The 25,530-nt window shown below is 35.5% G+C and overlaps 1 protein-coding gene across 1 annotated transcript in view; it reads right to left on the bottom strand.

Annotated features, from left to right (window-relative positions):
- Positions 1 to 25,530, bottom strand: part of VPS13B (vacuolar protein sorting 13 homolog B) — a 476,916-nt gene that overhangs the window by 135,056 nt on the left and 316,330 nt on the right. The window contains 2 exon segments of the mRNA XM_037379063.1: positions 19,832 to 19,975; positions 21,700 to 21,826. Coding sequence (XP_037234960.1) covers positions 19,832 to 19,975; positions 21,700 to 21,826 — 271 coding nt within the window.

Here is a 25,530-nt window from a genome sequence, read left to right on the forward strand (position 1 = left end):
TGCACCCCCCCACCCCGAAAATAAGAAAATAAGAACAGTCCCCACGAGGTATTTTCCCATTAGCCGTATATCAGCATGGCAGTGCCGTGACACCTTAAGAAAGTAGGAAGCCTTTAAATGCTATTGATACAAGAATTCACAGTGTTCTGATGAAACCCCTATATATTTTTCCTTTTATTAACAACACAAAACATATTTTGATGTTGAAGCAATATTCCTTGGAGTGTCCACACAAGGAAGATTTGAAAGTGTGCCTATCATTTACAAATTTATTTGCAGATTATTGTTTTGGGTAAATTCCTCCACAGCTATATTTTATGTGACATTTTGATATGCATCAATGTCCTACCACATTAAGCGGTTACAGAAGATGTTAAGGAAAATGTCAGAGAAATTCATCCTGAATAAGTCATGGTGTTTAAATGACTATGGGATACAACTTTTGATTTTCTTCCACATAGTTTCTGTGCTTGTGAACATCAAAAACTAGCAAGAAAAAATGGTTTGTTCCTAGCAAGAAGCAAATACATTTTGAATCTATAATTTCAAGTTTGGTTTTAGTATACTAAGAATTCTTTACCTTGTAAGTTTAGTATCTACCTTACTTACTATGTTTGTTGATCTTTCTCAACTACGTAAGTCAGAAAGCTTTTTATACAGACACTCCATTGTAAAATAAAAATTTTCTTAGCTTTGTATCTCAAAGAGAGACCACAAACCATTTTTTCACTTCAATTTTATATTTGCAGAATTTAAGTATGAAGATCTCTTAAATACAGCCATTCTGGTTGCAAGAATCAGTTTAAAACATTTGGTTTTTTTCCTAGTAGTTCTAGGACAGACACTAAAGACCACATATATTTACAGCAAAACAGATTTTCCTTTGTTTTCTAGTTCTTCATTTTCCTTTTTCACATTCTAAGTACATCACTCAGATTGATAAGAAATGCCACTCCTCCTTATCAAAACTTCGTGAGCTTTTAGGTTATGGGAGTGGTTCTCTTGTACAAATTAACATGCTGTGTACAAGGTATAGTGTGGATTTAGAGCACAAAGAAGTGGCCTCACTATAAAGGAAAGGAAGCTTAAGACATCTCCTATTGCTGGTGACACAAATTAGAGCCACTCTGAAGATCTAGTTGTGGCATTTGCTTAGGAACTACAGCTTTCTGCAATCCTTCTGATCTGAGAAAATGTTTGCCTGGAAATATTCCATTATTTCCAAAAAGATAAAATAAACACAAGTGTGTATAAGCAAGCCTAATTTTAAGCTAACCTTTGTCAAGCTGCTTCAGAACCTCTGTCAAACTGCTTCAAATCTAAATAATCCAAATTCTGTTACTGTCTCTCTATATTGTTTCTTAGGCTGTTATCTAAAACTTTACACTTTGTAGCCTAATTAGAAGTTTTATAAAAACACATGCTTTCACAAGTACAATCATGAAAAGAAAAGGAAGCTACATTTAATGATTCATTAATGCAAAACTGCAGCCCACACTTCTCACTTAATGATGTAATTGTTAACAATTATATTAATGTTAGATTAACCTGCTGCAATAGATTTGTGATTCTCCAATTGCTGTAGTGCTAATCCACCAGAAAGCATCTCATAGCTCAGGATATCAAAGATACAGTACTACACACTGTGTGATCTGCTCTTGCCTAAAATGAAAATCTAAAGCTTAAAACATGTGGCAAAACTGAGCAGATATGCAATATCTGATCAGTAATTGTGCAAACTACAAGAAACACAAAATTCCCTGAGAAGTATTTTTATTGGTTCTCATGTCAATACCTATGTATTGGGACGTTTCTGGGATGTCACTGTTACCATACACAAAGTTTGCTTCTAGTCATTGCAACAGATTTCAAATGCATAATGCAAAAAGTCTTTAAACCCTCAGGAAGCTATCTTCACACAACATTACCTTTTTTTATGTGCCAACACATTTTTGGATATCAAGACATACCTAAAATTGTCTGAGCTATATAAAACACAAACCCCAAGACTGTTTTGGCTCTCTAACACTGATTACCTTGGACTTCAAGAATCAAAAAGATAAACAGTTCCTTCAAAAGAAACTTGTAAAGGAGAATGCCAGCTTCTTAGTTTCAACATACTAAAAATACTTCAAATTACACAACCTTTCCATAAGGATGCTAACCAGTCAACACAACATCTGTGCAACATGTGCATCTGCCACTTCACACACTTTGGCTGTCTGGCTTCTTAAGTAGTATTATCTGGAACTTGTTTTACCAGATTTCTGATTATTATTATTATTTTTAAACAAAATACTAATGGAAAACAAACTTACAGCTTTTTTCAACAAAAAATACGGTACTATTTGATTTTTTTCTTTCTCCACAGAAGTAATAAATTGATAACCTTGACTAAAGTTTTATTATTCTTCACCCAAGAGCTTGCTCTGTTAAAGTACCATAAGCAAGAAAGACTGCTATAAACTCCATTAGCTATCATTCCTTCAAATTTTACATGTGATACAATTGTAATATCACTTTTGTATGTACCTCCTGCTGATCATGTTCTTTATCTTACAGTGAAGTTATAGCAACAACAAAAGGTTGATGAGACTTCCATAAACAGAAATAAACTACAAGAGAACATAAAAATGGTCCTACTGGGTCAGACCAAATGTCCTTCTAGATTCCTGTTCTCTGACAGCTGCCATAAGCGGATGCTTAGGGAAAAAAAAAGAAGTATAAATTAAGCAAGCATACAGAAATACTTCCTCAGCACACTCTTCCAGACTTCCTGAGCCAGCATATTACAAAGTCTAATTTACCAGAAATGCTTTCTTAAGCCTAATCTGCAGTGATAGAGAATGACTTATATCTTCTGCAGATATTACTGCAACATCTCTAATATGACAAATCAGTACACAGTTTGATCCAACTAGGCTAGAAAGGAATCAGCTGCTACAGATGCATTTTTCTATGCCTTCTCCCTTTTGGAGACCTCTAAGTTAACAATTTGCTGTAATTAGTGTGTTGCTCATTACTCATGGAACCATCTGCTGATTTTGTGTGGGTATCTGAGCAGATAGGAATTGCACTCCCCCACCCCTTTTCCCATTATTGGGGTGATTACAAATAACATTCTGCTCACTATGAAATATCCAATCTTCACATTAGATAGACTCAAAAATATTTTTTGTGGTAAAAGAACAAAATGCTGAAGTTGAAATAACTTTTTCTTCTTCCTTGTTCCCTCGCTCCCCCAGTATTAACATAATTTATTCAGGAAGCTGATGGGTTGTCTTTGCAATTTATCAGAACACTGTGGTTAGCCTTATGGAACATGTCATATCTGCTGGTGGGGTTTACTTGAAGTGATTGGCCCAAACCCAGGTCTAGAAGCAAAATATCATCTGGCAGGCTGATGAACACTGCTGAGGCCAGTGCTTGGGTAGCCTAGGTGAAGTGCTCAAAAGGCAAATACCTAGAAGCAGGTATTACAAAAGCAGAAAACATAAGCCAGCAGGTTGTGCCTTGAATTTCTGAAAGAAAACAAAGATCCACCCATACCAGGTTACTCCCCTTTTTGCTCAACACTGCCTCCAGGTGAATGACAGCTTGTGTCTACTGTATTGGCTTTTACTGCAAATTAGGCTTGAAATATGTATCATTCATGAATAAAAACTCCAACTAGACACTTCAGTCTCAGGTCATTCTTCGTGTGACCATTTTACCAGTACATTAGAGTCCATCCCTCACCAGCTCAATTGTTAAATACAGTTCCTCCTCAACTTTAACAAGAATTCTTTTTTCACATGTTTTGGGGGAAGAAATAACTTCTTAAGCATCAAATTTGTGCAGGATCTACTGTATTCTAATGGCTAGCAACACAGAGATAAAATAACAGTAAGTACACTGAAGGATTTTGGAAGCTTTGTTCATTGCTTAGGCAGAAATAACAGAACAACAGTAAGCACCAGGGGATGTCAGAGAGGGATCCAAAACAGGGACAATTTTTTGGTTTCTACTGATACTGTGAGCACATATTTCCATGTTTGTAACAAGTGATTGCTGAGTGCTGCATTCCTTACTGCAATTAAAAACTTGTGAATAAGAAAAGAATGACGGATGCAAAAGATGATGAATTTGGCTACGATTCTTTCAAGATATAGCTTATGCTGTACATCAGCTACCTATCTAAACTGCAGATTGTATGGGATAAATATGGACTTGTAGCTTACTGAAGCATGCATTTGGGCTAACAGACAATAAAAAAACAAGATCATGTAACTTGACAAATAGAAATGGAGGCGATAGGGAGAAATACAGCAGCAGGAGACAGAAAATGGGTGAAGACTTTAGATTACATCCTCTGGAAAATACTGCAGATATTTAACTTGACTTGAATTTTAAAAGCATCTTGTGTTCACTAGTATAATTGATTTCTCTCCTAGAGCCATAATCCTCACAGGGATTTTGTGAAGAACAAGTAAGCATTTCAAAGAACCTTTTAAGTTCTTCAGGGAACCCATAAAGTAACTGCACTTTGTATTGCTCTAATGTAGATAGTTATTAGACAGTAATGTTCCTCAGGGTAAATCTAAGCAAATATATTATGTATAGCCTTACTCTGAAGCTTATGGAAGAGTACTTTTTAAAAAATAATGGTGGTAATGACTTCAATGACCATATTTGATTGGGGAGTATAAGATTTACTGACTTGCACTAAGATATGTTATCCATGCGTGCCTACCTGGATAGCAGTAGAGCAAGATGCTTATCTTGTTTGTATTTAATTTCTTGTTCAAATAGGAGTTCTTGTATTTTCCACTTCTAAATGCTAGCATGACAAATAAATGCTGTCTTGCCAAAAATCGCCATGTGGGAAGTGATGGACACCAGGAAACAGACTTGTCAGACTAAGAAATTAACTCCTTGAGAACTCACCTGTTCTATCACTGATCAGAATTAAAGCTACTTATCATTTATAATAGAAAGACTTTTACTTCTAAGTACTTCCTAATTCTTCTAAGAATGAGGAAATATGGCCCTTTTATTAACATTGTACCTATAATCTTAGGTGTATCACTGAACAAAATCAGAACATGAACTGTACTTCGCTCATATTTGTATTTCTTTTCCACACACTTCTGCTTCTGTTGTCCATGTGCAGGTATTATATATTCTTCTTGTAAGTATTTGGCATATATTAACTCTGAAAAAGTGAATAATTACGAAAAGACAGCAACATTCTTTGCCCCTCAGGTAATTTATCAAACACCACATATGCGTCCCTACTCTAAACCTGTCAGGCAGATCAAAGCAATATTCTTTGCAATAGTAGACTATACTTTATGAAGAAGTCAGTACAATAGGTTTACTGTACATCAAAGATGAATTTATAAAAAAGTGTAAAGCCAGGGCTTATAATAAGTAAAAACACAGCCCTGGAGACCTGGCATGAAACTCTTTACAGAATATTAAAACACTTAAAAGAAAAAAATATTTACTCATAAATCATCATTTATTATTTTTGTGTACACTAGTCTTTACAACATTGCCCTATAAACCACCAAATATAGTCCATTTGGATATCACACCTTTAAAGTTTAAACAAGAGGTTGCTACTTCGATGACTGTCTATATTTATGTAATCAAAGCATAATACAGAGAACCACAACGTATTTTATTTTTGAGGCAGCACACAATTACTCAGTCCTCCTATTTACCAAGAACTTTCACTGAAATCAAGCTTCCTAATTGAGATTAATGATGTTTATAGTTGCTCAAAAACCCTCAGGATTTATCTAGTCAAATATTTGGAAGAGTGAAGTCTTTTTCACAACTGAAAATCTGTTTTTCTCCCCCATTTCCCCCCATTTTTCTCCTTCAATATACATGAAAAACATTTTTCCAATGAGATTCAAAGCTAGTATATATCCAGTATATTTTCTGTTTATTCTTCCAGCTTTAAAATCTAGTTAGCTATTTCAAATATCATTTCCAGGCAAAGGGGAAAAGAGGTAACACAGACTGCTACTCTGACATTTGGGCATTAAGAGCAATTATTGAATTTCTGAAATCACAGATTGTCATTTTTAAACAAAAAATAAGATGCAGTTATTAGAAAAATGTTATGAATTACTATAGTGGATTCGCTATCACTGAATGATTTTACTATTTTTAGAAAAATCCTTTATGAGACAGACAATCATTTAAAAATCTCTCATCTAAAAATGTCTCATCTAAAAATGAATTAATTGAAGGAAACTTGCAATTTGAGGTAATTCCAATCAGTCGTCTTCACTGTCACCTTAATCAAAGATTCTATAAAACTCTGAATTATCAAAACCCCCTAATGACAGAAGAGCGAGCACACCTGTCAGCTCTGCTTCCAATGTTAGACAGCTTTCCAAAGCACATCCTCTTTATTTGCCCAGATCAGTTTTAATGCCATTTCTTTCAGCCTTAACACTACTTGTCTCATTCAGACTACTCATATGACTTATCTGTCTGAAATGACACCCCTATCTATTTTCCAGTTGATACCTTTAATTTCATTTTGGTAATTTATATTTTCATTAAAGTTTGTTAAATCTAATTTACTTAAGTTCATAAATCAGTAAAAATTCCAGTCATTAGTTCTACCTTCAACAGTGACTACAACTGAACAAATCCAGTATCAATACCAATCCTTCAAAGCCCACTGGATGCATACAACAAAAGCCATGTGCACTGATGATTAGATAATCCCTTAATGAAGCCACACCCATTGCGACTGATGAAACAGTGTCATTCAATGTAACCATGCTTGGAAAAAAATAAGAGCAAGTAGATCAGTTTAAGTTACTGAATTAATTATTGGGTATTTGTTTAATAGATGCCTGCAATGACCTAATATCATTCTAACCTGCAATGCTAAACTGTTGAAAGAACAAAGTTAAGAACAGCTCTTGGCACTTGGAAGATTATAATAGGCTAATCAGCAAGTTAAACATTTCTCTAATAATTATTATTCTGGTTATACAGTCATAATAAAATATTCCAGGAATTCAGCAACGCCAAAACTTCAACTCTTCTATTTCACTACTAGAGCAACTACAACTTAAAACAGCATTCTGATCTTACTTTCAAGCCACAAGTACAGAATTCTATTTTTACTTGTAATAGTCTGATAAAAACTAACAACTCTCAGTATTACATCTTCTAGCCCTACCAAACAATATTACGTCAGTGGAATCAGATCCATTAATCTGGTTACATTTACATTGAAAGAAAAAACATTTTCTGAGAAGTCATAGTTTTACTGAGTATTTACAGTTTACTGGATTAAGGTATGTCTGTTGGTTTTGCACTTTGAGACCCATACATAGACCATTCCCAATTATAATAATACTTCAGGAAAAAATCAGACATACTACAAAAGGTATTATAATTCTAATTACTGAGAGAAATTGGCAGAGCCTACTTCTATCTAAATACAGAGTTTTATTTCCTGCACTACTGAATGTTCTTTGCAACCTTTCATTAATAATACTTTTAAAAGTCTTCAGATGTCTTTGCAAAAAGCATGTAATAAACTTCTGAATACTGTCAAATCAAAAACGTGCTAAATTGTCTAGCTTTGTCAGATAACCCAGAGACATGAAAGAACTAGGACAGCTCTTCCCTTTCAAGCCTAAAGAGCAAAATTTCAAATTCAGTTTTCAAGACTGCCTTGAAGAACTGATTGCAACAGATTCCTAGTAATAGCATAAGCAAGTAATTGTACGAACAGAAAAATGTTAATATTGGCCTCATTTGAAGGTCTACATTCATTTTTATACACTGCAAAAACAAAGGTAAAATTGAAAAGCAATCAAAGAGATCCTTTCTAGCAGATACCAAGTAGCATCCGTGCTTTTAAAAACAGAAAAACGGTATGATCACTTATGCTAGGAAAGTTTTGCTGGCTATACTAAAAAACAATTTCAGGATGAGACTTCTGCTCTATTCCTGTATTTCACAGAGTCTTTAAAAAACAGGGCCTACATTTTTCAGGTTTGTGAGGTTATTGGTAGGAACATAAAGCTATTAGGCACAAAGACCTGCAATTTTCTGATTGCATGCTTTTTAAGGGGAGAAGATTAATTTATTGTTCCTACTTTGCACCAAAGAGGACTTGCACTAGAAACGTCATTAATATAGCAATATACATTACCAGAGTATAACTGCCCTAATTGGACTGGTAAAACAGCTAATTTCTCTTTCCATTTACTTCAAGTACCCGTGCACTTCATCAAGAGTAAGATAAACCTGAGATAACCTACTCTAGTAGCTTCTAATCGTGTTTTCAAACACTGAGAGATTACAGAAATATCTATTCTTTAGGACAGGCATACTCTAAATTACAGATATAAACTGACTCTCACAAAAGAATGTAAAGTACTTTGAAAATGCACAATGCATGTTTTATAGCACAAAGTATTAAAACATAATTTATATCCAGACTGAGACCCAGACAGAAACTGTTAGAAATAGTTTGCGCTGAAAAATTATCCATTGTAATACTGCTGATTCTTACTCATTTACCACAAGCCAACAGGAATAGAGGGAAAAGGCAATCATTGCATTCTCCCACTTTTCTTTTGAGAAAGAACATCACTGCTCACAGCCAGACACGTAATGAAGTTCCCTTTAGTTAGTTATTCCTATAAATAATGAGCTGCACATGCATATTTTTTTTGGTGTTGAACTGAACACTATTGGATTACTGCCTTTCCAAGACTTAAACCTAAAATTCTTAAGCTGAGTTTCAAATAAAATTTAGACCATTATGCTGCCACAGGAGGCTGGGGGAGGAAAAGCACAAATACAAACTTTCTTTTTGTTTAAAATCTTCAAAAACCAACCACAATTGCTTCCCTGACTCCAAAAGTCAAATGTTTATTAACACATCAAAACCAGCTGATGTAAACTCAGGGTATTTCCAGTCTTAATTACTTGATTGTTTAAAAAAACATCATAAATTTATCATAATGAAGTCTGGATTGTTATTATAATTAATAATCAGAGTTTTTACACTTCAAATGAATACATGTACATATAGTCCTGGGCTAAAGGCAGGGATAAAAAAAATAATATCAATTTCCTATAACCATGAATCTTAAAAAAGGTAAATTACTAGTATCCCATTAGATTACTACTAGATTTTTACTTTGCTGAGTACATACAGACAAAACTGAAACAGAAATTACTTTGTTTTTGAATGCAATGTCCATTACTAAATGAACCCACACACTGTTGGAGAACCCTACATTTCTCTATAAAACATTAATTATGTTGGTTGACCAGAAGGGATGAGTGTTCATCTATGTAAAATTTCTATAAGAAAATAAGTTCTATTTCCAGTGTGTGAGACACATGTGTAATATCCATGGTACCTAATGCAAAACATCAAAAGAAAAAATGTTTTCCTTCCAGTGACTGGTGTCAAGCAGGTCACATCGCTTTACGGTACTAAACATCTGTTGGGCGTGAATTAATTTCAGTGGCATAGGTTTTCTTAATGAGCGATGTGCCAAAACTGTGATACAATGTAGATAGCCACCTGCTTTCAATCTGCTTAAATCCAGTCCCTTGAAAACTTTCCACCTCTTTCCTCAGTATACTCTCATTTACACATAAAAGAAGCAAATAAAATATTAATTATATAAGAGCAAGAATTCAACTTAAAGTAATACAGACAGGAATCTTGAGCAATGTCACAGTTCTGTCACTGCAATTTTTTTTTAAATACACTAAGCTTGCTTGCATAAAGGATACTTAAATTTAATTTCTTAAAAAATAAAGAACAAACAAGCTCTTCAAATCCTGCTGTTGAAGAGCCACAAATGGCTGTTCAACTCAGCCATGGAAAGATTGCTTTCTTTCCAACAAAACAGCTTAAACATTTAAGAAAAAGCTGTCTAGGCATGAGCCCCAGTCAGGTGCCACAGAGAGAGAAGGTGCTGAGAAACCTGCTGGTTCTCTGAAGTTTATCCATAACTGAGGCTGCAGGGCCAATAAACAAATATGTCAGCAGTAGGCTCTCTTCTCACAAGTAATTATATTACTGACAAGTAATTATACAACTTGTGAGAAGTAATTACAAAATAATTGTAATTGTGAGAAATATTATTACAAGGTAATTCATTAACTATTGATAATTTTTCACTGTTTATCCGGGGAAAAATAAATTAGATAAAGCATAGAATAAAAATCCATATTTCTAAGTTACAGTGAAAATGTTTCAAATTTAACTCAAAACTGCAGAGTTTGTAACTGACAAAAAAATAACGAGCAAATAAAAAAAAACCCCACACACTGAAAATTCCTGGAAACAGGAATGGCTGTATTATTGCTAAAAAGATTAGTTTTGGAGGGGAGAGGAAAATAGGAGGAATAGCCATATTATCAGCTGACTGAGCTGAACTTCAAATGAAATTTTGAAATGTTGGGGTTTATTTTAATTTTTGACTATTTTAGACAGTGACTTAAGAGCAAGACTCATGTAAAGTCAGAATTGTATCAGGCAACAAGCTCATGACAGATAAGTGTGTCTCTGATTTCAAACCTGCTCCTCATTTTGATGGGTCTTCTTGTCAGACTTGGAATACTTTATACAGAGGGTATGATGTAAGATTCTGGCTTTAGGTAGCTGAGAGGAAAGTCTTTTCCGCAGAGAAACTATTCCCATCATTGGTAAGCAATGTGGTAGCTGAGAACAAGAGCTCAATGCAGTGTACGTGTCTAGTCAACTAAGTTTCTACTGGATAAGGAAGAAGGTCCTCACCTAGATGAGTAATTGACCAATTGGTATCAATTAATCGACTACGAGTAAGAGTACAAGGCCAGTTTAGTGATTCATGGTTATCACTGTACTCTCATAGTGATCTATGCCAGGGCTGATCACATTCAATATATTCATGAATGGAAAAAGGAATGAAGAGCAATGTGAGAAATTTTTCTACGTATATTAACTTATCGAGGGTAATAATGACAAGGGCCAACTGTGAAGAAACCAAACCCCTAGAATGCTGAATGACAGGGCAATAAAGTAGCAGATTAAATACAATACGGGTAAATGTAAAGTGATGCAAGCAGGAGGAAAAAAACCCCAACCAACTGAAAGGAATTTAAAACGATAGCCTCCAAGTCGACTATTGTCACCTAAAAAGAAGTTCTTAACCTTATTATACACAGTTCTGTGAAAGAGTCAGGTAGCAGGAGAAGGAAAAGGATCAGTAGCAGACATAGCCCCCCAATTCTCTTATCAAGAATTACAGGAAAGGGAGATGGAACAAAAGGGAGAACATCACTGTGATGATACATAAATCCATGCGTGACTGACTGTATCTTGAATACTGGGTGCAATTCTGCTCTGGACCATGCCTCACTTACTCCTCAAAAATGAGCACTGTAAAACTGAAAAAGAGCCAGAACACTAACAAAAACAACTAATGGAACAGAACAGTTTATAGGTAACAATCCTAGTTAAAAAAATATCCTAGGATTCTTCAACTTGGAAGAAAAGACACAATGAAAACACAGTATGATCCAAGCATGTAAGATAAAACGTCCCAGAGATGGTGACTAAAAATATATTTTTTTCCCTAAGATAACTTGATTCAAGTATAAGTAAATAAACAAATAAACAAACAAAAGGTGGTGGTATTCCCACTGCATATAGTCAGCCATGGAAGTCCTTTCCACAGTTTATTGCAGATGATGAAAATTTGGATGAGTTTCAACGGCAACTGAACAAATCCATGAGAAAAAAACCCACTGAAGACTGTCATGTATATAGATATCACCACTATCTCTGCAAGTGCCTGAGCTGCAAATACTACATTACAGCTGCAAAAATATTGTAGGGGTGCACAATGATATCTGTTCTTATATTGTTTCCAAGTCATATGCTAATGTAAGACTAAATAAATGAGCCTCAGTTCAAGCCACTATGGCAATTACTGTATCACGTGCCTTAAATATCAACTATATTTACCTAGTCATGTCAATCATATTTGTCTAGTAATGGGTGTGAAATCTTCGTATTAAGTCCTTTTTACATTCTGTGCAGTAAGTTAAAAATACTGATGTATTTGTTGCAGGAAATATTCATGAAAATGGAAGGTACTTACAAAAACAAGAAGACCAAGCTAGAAATTTATAGTGGTGCTTTCTACACTTAAACAAAAAAACCCAAGCCCCAGGATATTATGGTACAAAAGGATTAAGTATGCCATCTTTTTCAAAAGATGACCCAGGAAAAACCCAACAGATTTTGAACAAAAGAAATCTGCCAGTGAAACTATAAGGTAACAAAGAAAATCTTCAGATCTGGTTCTTTTAAATTCAGGAAAAAAACCTGGAGACGGTATCATGATATTACGAAGGATTTTTGTTTCTGTGTGAGAAACAGGACAAGTCTTCAAATAATTTCAGAAGACAAAACCACATTTATCCTTGCTTTTATCACTTGATTTCTAAACCAGAGCAACTCTGCAGAATGAAAAGACTGGAGGACTGCATATGAATATCCTGAGTCAGGTCAAGATTACTGGAAGTTAAGACACTTAATGTGTGGATTTCTGAAACAAAGTAGACTGTAGGAGACAGAGAAGAAACAGAGGAGTCAGGAGACTGACAGAAGGAAAGAATGTTATATTAGCTTTATGACTCAAGAGTGGGTTTTTTTCTGTGGGATACTGGACAGAATACATACATAGATCAAAGAGCATCCCCATCTCTGGCTTTCTTAATAATGTGGTTCATCCCTGCCCCCTTTAAATATGTTTTTTATTTTGTTAAAAAGTATAAATATGTAAACTAGTTTGAAAACACTGGTTTCAAAAATAGCCATGTGTAATTCTTTATATATGGTTATTTTTAAAGCAGACTTAATATGATGATTACTTGATATTAATGAAAACCAAAACTATTTACTGTTGGTAAATCCACATGCCCTAGGCAGTCTTAATACACTGAAGTTCCGCCTTTTATCTTTTTATCTAATAAAAAGAGATTTACCTGCTTAATGATTTTTAGGCTTCAGAGAATGGAGTTCACTAATTTTTTGCCATTTTAACAAAGTGTGGCTTATTTTTTGAAATCCAAGGCAGATGAATAGAATTTACTGAACTTAAAATCACACAAATTCGGAAACAATAGGGGGCTGTTATGATTACTTAGAGAAAATAACATTAGAACCACTTAAATCATAAAACCACATCAGGTACTCTTCTGATACGAAAAAAAATCAGTGAAATGATGCCACCTCAACATCTTTTTGTCATGTCCCTTGGCAATGTTCTACACCAAATAAGATTTTCCCCACATCCAAACTTGAATAATGTCTTCTTTCATTTCAATTATATAACTCTTTGTATATCTCTATAATTCTTTATACAACTCTATACGATTCTCTCTCATCCTTGATGTTTGCACTTCTTAAATATTTGTGGCTTCACAGCTCCAAAACATTAATCTTGCCGCCAAGGTGTACGCATTTGACTCTTGTGATCCATTCCCTGCCCCATAAATCATACCCAGAATACCAAAATATTTCGTTGTCTTTCTTTGGAATACTGGTTAGCTTCAAAGGGCTGCTTGCTGGAAGAGCTGTCATCAGCCCACACAGCTGCGACCCTTGAGTGCTCACCTTGCTGGACAAAGAATCAGCAGGGAGGCCTACAGAAAGAGTGCTAGAGAGAAGCAGAAAAAGAGATGAGCTTTATATATTCACCTATTTCACTCGGACATTTACTGAAGCAGTAGAAACTATTTGCTCTGAAAAAATGCAAAGCATTGCAAAGTATCAAAGAAGATGAACACAGCTAAGTGACAAAACTAAGATGAACAAAGCAAAGCCTGACTGATGTGCTTTGCCCTTTGTTGGAATCCACAAAGCAGATACCTATCAGATTACCTTCTATAATAAAATGGCTGGATCTGTGGACTAGGGTAGAGCTGCGGATGTCATTTAGCTCAGCTTCAGCAAGGCTTTTAACACTTCCACAATATTCTTGTATCTAAGTCTGGACATTACAGTCTGGATGGGTTAACTACCCAATGGATATAAAACTAGTTGAAAGACTGAGCTCAGAGAGTATTGATTAATGGGAAGCAGTGAATATATGCACGGGCAGTGCTGCTATCCACATGGACCTAGACAGGTAGATGAATGCATCAAACAGGAACCTTAGGATGTTAAATGATGACAAATGTGAAGTCCTGTATGTAGGAAGGAGGATTCTCAGCAATGACGCAAGCTGGTTACAAAGCAGTCCCGGTGGACAGAAGCCAGTGATGGGTCTGGGCAGCAAAGGTGGCCAGCAGCATCTTGGACCTTATTGGCAGAAGCATGGTCAGTAGACTGAGGGAAGTGATTACTGCCTTGATTACTCAGCACTTGTGAGATGACATAGGGAATATTGTGTCCACTTTTGGTTCTCACAGGACAAGAAAAAAATATCAACTGAGTTCAACAAAGGGCACTGATATGGTTGCAAGATTAAGACAGCAACATCAGAAGATGATAAAAAGTTTAATCAGACAGCACCCATGGGCATGTATACAACTACCTGATTGCAACCCATAGAGAAGACAGTGCCAGACTTTTCTCAGAGGTGCCTGGTAATAGGATGACAGGCAATGGACACAAGTGTGAACACAAGAAACTCCAATTAGATATTAGGATTTTTAAGATTTTTTTTTTTTTTTAAAAAAAAACATTTGGGTGGTCAAGTAGGCTGCCCAGAGAGGTTGTGTAATTTCTCTTTGGAGGTATTCAAGACTTGATTGAAGCCCTAGAGCAACCTGATCTAATTAGGCCTGCTGTAAGCAGAGGCCTGGACTGTATGAACTCTGTAGGTTCCTTCCAATGTAAATTATTCCATGATTCTATCCTACCTTAAGCTTTGTATGCTAAAACCAATTCAACTGTAACTATATACATATGCATAACTGTATTTGGACAGACTTTAAGAGGAAACAAATACAAGATGAATATACAATTCATCACTACTGACTTTTCCTTTAAGTAAGGCCTCATACTGTAAAAACAGCTTCCTGAAAACAGGTGAAACACCACATGTTTAAATGTGGTTGAACAGCTTGCCTGCAAGAAAGATACACAATCTAGATTATTATCTTAATCAGTAATAGTGGAAGTACCTAAAGGAAAGTGAAACAGACTCATTGCCTTTAGTCACTGTCATATGAAATTCTATCCATAACCTGAGTTCCCATCCAACTTTTCTTTTGCCTCCCAGCCTTAGTGCTCAAAAGTCCCTTCAGAACTTAAATTTCCCTAAACCTTTTCACTACGTCTGAACGATGTAGTCTATATGCTGGATTGTTTTTTCTTTAAAGAGGCGAAATGGACACCTTCAGAAACAAGAGGTTTTTGCCACTTTCAGTAGTCAGTGGTCAGAGTTGTAAAAATTCAAATGCATTCCTAAAAGTTCTTTCAATATCTCATCTGCAGTGTCTTTAAAGTGGCACCAATGCCTAACAGACAGGTGAAGAACTTACCATTTGTGCCCTCTTCCTATTTTAAGCAACTCTTGAACCCTACAGCTTCTGTTACAGTTCATTTTTCAGTACATAACTACATTTTTTTGACAGATACTCAACAAAATCTTTGACAAGAATGTATCTCAATTTTTTCATTATTCTATAAGAAGGAATAACTATCAATAAAACCAAACTTCACTTACAGTCAGTTATCTCAAGAAATTCAAAGCATTCCTTTATCCCTGTTCCTATTCAGAGAATGCCTGTGTGCACTGTTTTTACATACTTTTGTTTACTGTGTGGTTACTCATTCATTCATGAGTCCCTGAAGAGAAGCATTGTATGTTTATAGGTTCTGAATACCCTTGAAAATAACTGAACAAGTACTTAATACAAACAATAGTGTAAATTAATGTACAAATAACAAAATAATATTTATTAAAAAATGCTCTATTCCTTTCAATTAAAAAAAAATAATCACAGCCATGCTATCTTGGGGCAGGTCTGGAAGACAGGTTTCATATATTCTGATTTGGAAATGCAAACTGTCTTGGCTTCTCCATTTCATTTTGTACTTTCCCATGGGGAATATAGTTTCTTTTTTTTTTATTTCCTACTCTTCTGCTAATCATGCTTAAGCATCTAATAGAAATACTGGTGAAAATCCTCAAATGCTATCAAATAAGAAGCTCTAAGTCTGCAAAGCAAATAGGCACTGTGGGGAAAAAGAGATCTTAAATCTACTTTCTATAAATCATCTTGCTGGATAAGACTGTGTTGAAAGTAAATGCAAGAGGAACACTGCAGCAGAAGATACAGAGCACAGATTCTGTGTATCACTATGACCTGCATAACAGCCTAGGTAATTTGCAATATGTTAGGAAAGCCTTTGAAGGCTTCCTAACTTCCATTTTTCTCTTAAAATATCAGACAGAACACATCCAAAGGTGTTTGAGGAACTGGCTAGTGCCACTGCTGGGATTCTCCTTATTGTGTGAACAGACATGTTGTCTGTGAGTCTTTAATATCTGGAAAACAGTAAATATCATGACCATCTTCAAAAAAAGCAAGGATGAGAATACAAGGAACTTCTTGATAGACAGCCTCATTGTAGTCTCTAGGAAGGTGGCAGAACCCATTTTCACATTTGAAGCGAATTCCAGGCATTTGAAGGCTAAAAAAGTTTCTGGAAACAAACAACATGGATTTACCAAACGGCAAATTCTGCTTTACCACAATCTGGTTGCCTCCTATGATGAGATGATTGATTCTGTGGATAGAGAATTGGATGACCTCTGCTTTGACCTTCAGAAAGTTTAGACAGATTTTTCCGCTGCAGACTTGTGTCCGAACGATTACGTGTGAACTGAATGCATGGACTGAAGATGGGTAAAACCCACGCTGGACCACTAAAATCAGAGAGTAATGGCCACTGTTCCAAAGTGTAGCTGAACTCTAGTTACACAGTGACATTCCTCAAGGTCTGATCATGTTTAATGTCTTTATTAAAGACCTGGGCAATGATACAAAACCTACCCAAAGAAATAGGTGATGCCAGACTGAGGGGAGCTGATACATTGAGGGGTTGTTGGGTTGCCATTCAAAGGGACATTGACAAAATGGGAGAATGGCTTAACAGAAACCTCATGAAGGTTAAAGTTTAACGCAAAGTCCTGCACATGAGATAGAAAAATCCCGAACTAAATACAGGCTGGAGGCCAACTGCTACAGAGTAACTTTGCAGAAAAGAACCCAAGGGTCCTGGTGGACAACAAATTGAACAAGTGATAGCTGCACGCCCCTGTAGGGTTGAAGTCTAAGTAGTTACTGGGCAGCATTTGGGCACTGTTAGTACCAGCATAGCCAGCAGATTAGAAGCGAGATAATTTCCTTTTATTAGATACTTGTGTGTCCACATCTAGAATACGCTCTAGCTCTGAGCTCAAGAGTAGAAAAAATATTGACAAAACTGAGTGTGCAGAGGATCATCAAAAGAGTTCACAGGTTTTATGATTTATGACAATTTATGAGGAGGGTGACAGCACTAGGTTTGTTCAGATAGAAAAAAGAGACCGCTAAGGATGGTGGTAGGGTTTCAAAATGCTGTTTCCAGTTACCTAAAGCAGGGTTATGAAGAAGATTAAGTCAGACTGTTCTTGGAGATGTATAGTGAAATGCTAAAAGGCAATGGTTAAAAGTTCTACTAAATAAAATTCTGAATTAATATAAAGACAAAAATTTGCCAAAGCAAGGCTTGTTATCAAAGGACAATTACCCAGAGTGGTAGTGCAACCTCCTTCCCTAAAGATAAAGATTTGACTGAACAGTGTGCTGAAAAACCTGACCCAACTTTGACAGCAGTGTTCTTTTCAGCAAAAGAATGGCTTCCAGAGGTGTCTTCCAAACTAAATTATGCTTTGATTCTTTCAATGAAATTAGCAGGTGTGAAGCTGCCACGTACAGGCTTCAGGCTTCATTCATTGAGATGAAAACAGAAGCATCAATCAGTGTATTACGTTTCTCTCTGTTGACTAAAGGAGAAACATGAGGTTAATAATAAATGTGCATATATTAGAGGGTGGGTTGACTTCATACAGGCACAGGAGATTACAGAACACTGAAGAAAGAACTGGACAAAAAGTAACCAGCTATTGGCTTCTACATTTTCAGTAAATCAAGATATAGTTCTACAGCTTAAAGAGAAGGCAAACATAACCTTGAACCAGAAATTACTCCATTACTCATCACAGGAGATCTCAATAATGCAAGGGAGATACCAATGAAGAACAAATAGGTATCTTGGGATGCAATCAACAAAAAGCTTTCTGAAATGATGTAGTAAATTACTTTTAAGTTTGTACAGTCCACATGCAGCACTTCCGCACAGTGCCAACTCAAAATTAAAATACTTGGCACCCATTCAAATCTCCTGATTCTATCCATTCCACTGACAACGGGAAAACAGTGCTCCATAAGTGCTCCACAAATTATTTATTGAAGATATTCCCATACTTATTTATTTATATTTCATCTCCAAAAGAAGCCCTGGGTCTGCAAAGTATCCAAAGAAAAGAAAGATACACTGCATTTCTTTTCAACATCTTCCGTGTTTCAGCATGGTAATGAAACGACGCCCTTAATTTGTCTCTATCCTTGGGAAGGGATAAAGGAGTTGGGGGTGATGTGATCCCTAGATTAGCAGATACAAACAAATTCTGTTGGTTTTTTTTTTTTTTTTTTTTTACAGGGTGAGCAGAAAGGAATATAAGTAGTTTGGCTGTTCTAGAGCATTCCTCACTTGCATCCAGATTCACATGCATGCTGAATCTGTGAGATCCAGGAAAGGAAGGGAAACAGTTTCTTCAGATTAGCCAGATTCTGTGAAAGGAATAGTTGATTGTGACTTGCTCTTTCACTTTTTGCCTAACTCTTTTTCTTACTTATGAAGATTTCTCAATAGGTCCAATAGCCATTCTAGTGGAATTAGTGCCTTGTCACACAATAGCTGCTACTGTGTTAAAGATGCTGTCAGCCTTACTAGATTCCTGGTTCTGAAGATAAGAAATACATATTTTGTTCTTAGGGAAAATTTTTCACTTTCTTTCCCCCTACCTTTTTTTGTAACAGCTCAGCAGTTTAATAATTTAAATTTACAAGTCTGTCACAGTCAGTGACTAGCCTTCAATGTAAACTGAGCTATCAACTTCCAAAAATAAAGAATGACACAGTCAAGAGATAGTTGCTGAACACTGTAAGATCACAGAAAAAATATGAGATTAATTGTTCAGAAGATGAAGGACCTTTGATGATGTACCTATCATCATTCTTACTGAAGAAATATGAGAATATTCGGAGGTGGATTGAATCTTATGGAATTGAGTGAAGACAGTTAATGTGAGTAATGTTCACCAGGCACAGAGAAAGTGTTTACTGGCTTTAGTGAAGCATAGCGTAGTATGTGAACTCAAAAAAGATGCCAAAGCTTCAATGAAAGGTAAAGTCAAATGGCAAAACCACCTCAAAAAACTACTTCAAAACTGATTTACTTCATCGTTTACGTAAGATAAATCTCCTTGTACATATGATTGTTGCAGAACCACTTTAATCTAATTTACTGAAAAATAATCTTGTTAAAATAACACTAATCCTATTGTTAGAGCAACACTAAAATGCATTTTAAAGCTAACCTACCAAACAATAATAAAACATGTATTTAATTTACCTATATAATTTTGTCTAAACGATACAAACCCATGATCAGAGCTATGGTACACTAAAAAAAACCCAAACAGCTGCACACCAAGCAAAAACCTACCTCGGTAGTGCTACTGGAAGGTTCCAGTCCAACCATATTGGCTTGTACCAGCTGCTGAAGAAGTTGTACTTGAGCTACATTGAGAAAGAAATCCAAGTTTGTTGTCACATTCACCTCCAAAGAATGACCACATACCAAGATTTCCTGTGGAGAAATTAAGGGAAAATACTAGATAACAGCTACTGGGGAAATAATTTTTAGCTTCTATATAACTGTATTGTGATTCTCTGCTGTAGTCAATGCTTCAACATCGTATATAGTATTAATTCAGTCTTTTTGGGAGAAAGTGGTGTATCAGGCTTCTAAACAAGGATGTGGCTTATTCTTTCATTTACTTTAAACAGCATAATTACTAATACAAATTTTGCAAGAAAAGCATCTCCTGAGTGAGGTCTTGTTTCTATCTCTTGGTAGTATCAAACAGTGGACTGTTAGATTTATATATTTTTTTAATTTCCTTGGCAATTACTCCAATTCTTTCCTTCCAAGAAAAGGATGTACTTTTTTTTTTTTTTTTTTTTTTTTTTTTTTTTTTTTTGTTAAACGTAAACTCTGCTTGACTTACAATGAAACCATGTATTGGAACTCACTGATAACCAACTTAATTGATTTCTCTTTGCCTGTAAAGCATTGTTAATACCTTGGCAAAGCTGGGTGGATGGCCACTGTTTTACTGGTGTTATCTAGGACAGAATTACTTGTTGGCAAGCAATAAAGAGATGAAAAAAAATAATGCAGTAAATTTGCTTAATAATTAAAAGTACTGCCCCTTCTCATGAGAAGGTTGCACAACATTCAAGCTCTTCATAGTCTAAACTAGACCTCTCCCTTCATCAGGGAATGTCATCCATGGAACATGTACAGAAAACACTGACATTTTTGAACAGAAGCATTAGTAAAGCTCAGAGGTTGTGTGGGGTTTTTTTTGGTTTGTTTTTGTTTTTGTTTTAATTTAATAACTTCTACGCATCTTAGCCACCTACTAAGCTTTCTGTCTTTTATACATTAAAAAATTTTCCATCTGCCCTTGTGATGATCTTTTACACAAAATATGAAGTTGTCAATTTTTTCTTTCTATACCCATTAGCTATTTTTTTCCAACAATATACACCTACTGCACATCGCAATGCAACACATACCTAATAACCATTCACACTCCTGTATCAGTTTTGCTCTTCCCAGAAGGTAGCCATTATAAGAAATACTCCTTGTGAGCTGAAAAAAACCTTTCTGATATTTCTCCCACATAAAATGTTTTAAATTCTTGAGCTACAAACTAATGCCAAAAAGGAAGCCAATACGTTTTCTGTGTAAATGCTTCACAGACCAATCATTAACAGACTGCTAAAAGTGATTGTTAAATCTGGAGTACCTTGAAGTACTCACAGTAATGGTTTGGGAATGGATGCTCTGTGGCATTCTGTGGCTTGAAAATCTTGCTAAAAGAACCCAGTTCAATTTTCTTCTTATAGATAGTGTATAGATTGCTTTTTCAGGCTTTATGAGAAGCTTGTGAATACAATGTTTTGTAACGCTGTACTATAGCACCTCTTCTCAACACCTTTCCATCACAAATCTTTTAAAAATATTGCTGGAAATCATTAAAGGATTCCCATTTTCTGAATTGCAAACAGGCTTATCTACCTCTGGACAGGCTGCCTTTAATATCAAATACTATACACAAATGCTTTCTCCAGCAGAGGAAGAACATTTCACTAGTGACTAAAACATTTATTTATTTTTTCTTTTCAGTTGGCGATCTTTGTATTTGGAAACACAACTGGACATTTCAACTGGTGGAAGAGTAAAATATTAAGATTATCCACATATTAAAAGTTATGCTATGTGTGTTCACATTTTATACTAACCTCTGGGTGTAAATTCTCTGTAGTGTCAATTTTTGTAAAAATAATTGCAGGAGCTGCAGTTATTCGAACTGTGAAATCAGTTAAAATTGGAGTTAAAATTGCTCTCCTTTCCTGTTGCCTCCTTATGCTAAAAAAAAAAAAAAAAAAAAAAAAGAAAAGAAAAGAAAAGATGAGATGACATTATAAATTGTTGAGGTACAAAAAATTCTCATATTCTTCTCTACATCCAGCATGTAGCATAAAACTGCTTCAATACCAGTTTGGCATTTCATTGCTAACTCAATAAGCATGAAATATCATCATTATAAATCATGTTAATTCCAATCCTGATGGCAGATTTTTTCTTTCATTTCACAGAAAATGTATGTCTAAATATTTGACTTCAACCCATCTTCAGGTAGATAAGTTGGCCATTTGACATTGCTGCTTCTACTGTTTAACAAACTATACAAAATCATTTGAGCAAAGAAAAAAAACTTTATTATCGGTATTTTTCAAACTTGCCCTTCACCTTATGAATAGCTGCCCTGAAGCTTGCATAATATTTGAATTAATGCATTGAAACTCTGTGGTGAAAAAATTCTGCACACAACATAACTGACACAAAAATCAAAGACATGGAAAATTAAAGAGCAAATCTCATGAAGCTCTAGGGATTGCACATTAACTTTATAATAACTATTGTCAGTGATGTTTAAAATGCCTTGAAAATGGAGTAATGTCAGTCTTCCTCCACTGCTTCTGTCACTGGTTGTTCCTAGTTGGTACCTTTCCATCTAAATATCAGTGTTTGCTTGCCAAGAATATTTGTGCCATTAAACTTGATAATTACATTTGTTTTCCATCTGAGTGTTTTGTTTTTTGTGTTTTATTTTTTTCCTTTAACCAAATACTAAGCCTAGAGGCACAACTATTATAGATGGATCACTAATAGCTTATGACAACACATTCCAAATAGCCAGAATCCTCTGGGTCAGGTCAAATAAACTATTGCCACAAAATGCCATCTAAGAACCTCTGATCGGGGCGGGGGGGGGGGGGGGGGGGGGGGGGGGGGAAGTAATTAGATCAAGATGGTGTTCAGCCCCTAAAAGAGGATACAGTTCAAATTCCTGGGAGAACTCTTCCATCCAGATAGTTTGTTAATAATTCCTTTTTCCTGTCATCATTTATAGAAATGCTAAATACCTGCATTTCACGAAGGAGAACTCTAAAAATTATCAAAAAGTTATTGGTCCAAGGTAAATTTTCCTGTGCTTACAAAATACAAATTTATCAACTGTGAAAAAATGCACGTTAAAAGTATACACTAAATTATGCAAATATCATGATATAAAAAAAAAAAAAAAAGACCAAACTATACTGCCATACAGAAGAAGAAAGCAGATCTATGCAGAACTCTACAGATATATCTGCATGTCTGTTAGGTAACCCTGTATTACCTTTATCTCACCATCTCAAGTAACAGAGATGCAGCAGTTTGGACATGAGCATAAATCACACAAGTGAGCCAGACGCATGAACTATGCAATTAGACAATTAGTCCTTACCATCAGCTACAATTATCCATGTTAATGTCATTAAACACTATAGTTATATGCCTGCCTATGCAGAAACCTCTGGACTGCATGTGGAATAGGTAATTAAATCTCTTGATTCAGGAATGGGTATCTATATACATAGCCTAGCAAAGGTAATGGTTCTGAAACTGATTCTGTTGAAAAACAGATCTTAAATGTGATGGTTTGTAGGCCAAGAGTTAGGCTGAAAAGAAATCAAATAGATAACATGACTGTAATTCAGTCAGCTTCAAAAGAGTCAAAATCCATAGATGACAACTTACTGCTTAAACTATTTCAATTTTGATGCTTCAAATTCTACTAAAAATTTGCTTGTGTCCTCAAAACATGTTAAAAGCATGGCGATCTATAAGGGAATATAAACTGTCAGATGACAGTAGGCCTTAAAGCTTTTAAATTTATTTAGGGCAAGAGTATACGGAAGTTAACAGCAGATGCCACAGAGCACAGAGCTACTATTTACTCAGCTCAACTCTAAAAAACTTATGCTTCAGCTGACCTTTACAAACACTGCTGAGCAGGCTGCACATTACCATAAGCAGTATGCGGTATGCTTAAGAGCAAGCCAATTAATGAGTGTTAGAACTACCATCTTACATTAAAAGCTCTAACATTTTGGTCAGCTGTAGCTCCACTGGTATCTAATGATGACTTTTAGAGCAAGACTAGTCTAATTAGATCCACAAACCAGAAAGCAGTGGTTAGCATACATCTTCAACTAAGAAAAGGGTGTTAGATTTTGCCAGTTCTACAAATGCTTCTCTCGCTGCCATCACCTTCATTTTAAATTTAAACCAGATGACTTCCTACCCAATTCCTACTTCCCCTTCTCAACAGGATGAGACAGAAATGCCTTTGCTTTTGAGAAGAATGAAAGACCTAAGTAGCAGAACAATACTATGAAAGAACACACAGCTATACATTAGAAAACTTCCAGCTGAAGGGGCATAAAAATGCTAGGAAGTATGATTTCAATACATGAAAGAGCTGTAAAAGCAAGTTACTTGTTGAACCTCAAACCCACAACTGGCTCTCTGCAATCATTGTTCAAATTATTTTTCAGCTCTTACATATTCCCATTTCTTCATTTTCAAATGCTATTCTAGTAGATACCTAGTACATCACATCTTAGAGTACTTTTTTTGGTAATATACATTGCTGATTTTTTTTAATCTTTTTTTTTAAAAAAGCATCCTTACACGATATCCCTGTCCTGCTCTACTTAGTACTTTCCATATTTCTAGTTGGTGAATGTGAAGCCCAGCCAAATCAAGTATTAGCAAAATAATTGTAAGTACAAACAGAAGGCAAACAGAGCACAGTAAATAATGAAGGGAGAGGATATGAGAAAGAGCACAAAAGGAACAAAGAAACAAATTCCACGTTGAATTATTAAGTCTTCCACACTGCACCTAAGTGCAGCGTTAACTTAACACAGGTGTACGCCACATGAGCTTATGAAAAAACTTGATTGTGAAGAGCGTAATGATGGCTCTATGTCTGCAGCACATTCATTCCATGGTTCATTTATGCATCTGTTATATATTTGTCTTGGAAAAAAAGGAAAAGCTAGTACTTTTAGAGATGTTAAAGCAGTTGATCATCTACACTTAAAAGTACAGCACATTTGAAAGACCATATGCTAATACAAAGCAACAAGGCAGCAAAGCAGTTGTGATAAAGCCTGGAGATGCCTTTTACTCAGTGCTGAATTTGGGCTGTATCTACACAATAATATGAACTCTGGTTATGGACCATGTATCCACACTGTAAAAGCACAGAACAAAAATGGTCTCTGTCCTCAAAGGCTTACAGTGTAAGTATAAGAAAAACCACACCTGCAGACCAAGAAGTAAGAGAGAACAACTAACAGCCCCATCAATAATGATATCTGTACAGTGGCAACCTGAAAGCTGTCTTATGAGTTTTTATATTACAGTATAACAGGAAAAAAAAATATTGAAGGATTTGGAAGACGACATTGCAATAACTTTGTGAATGATCACAGGAAATGTCTTTATAACATACAGGTTAGCCTAAGAGTGAGCAAGAAAGCACTTTGACAATTAAATGCGGCAGCCCTGGTAACTGGTACAATGAGGTCTGATGAGCAGTGAGCGTGGATGTGTCAAAATAAATGAAAAACGACATGTAAAGGGAAAGGGATAGACATAGGAGTCTGGAGGTACCTTGAAAGCAAAGACATATCTAATGGATAATATGACAAAAAATGTTGTTGGGAAAAAAAGAG

This window comes from Falco rusticolus, chromosome 3, assembly GCF_015220075.1.
Source record: "Falco rusticolus isolate bFalRus1 chromosome 3, bFalRus1.pri, whole genome shotgun sequence".
Classification (NCBI taxonomy): domain Eukaryota; kingdom Metazoa; phylum Chordata; class Aves; order Falconiformes; family Falconidae; genus Falco; species Falco rusticolus.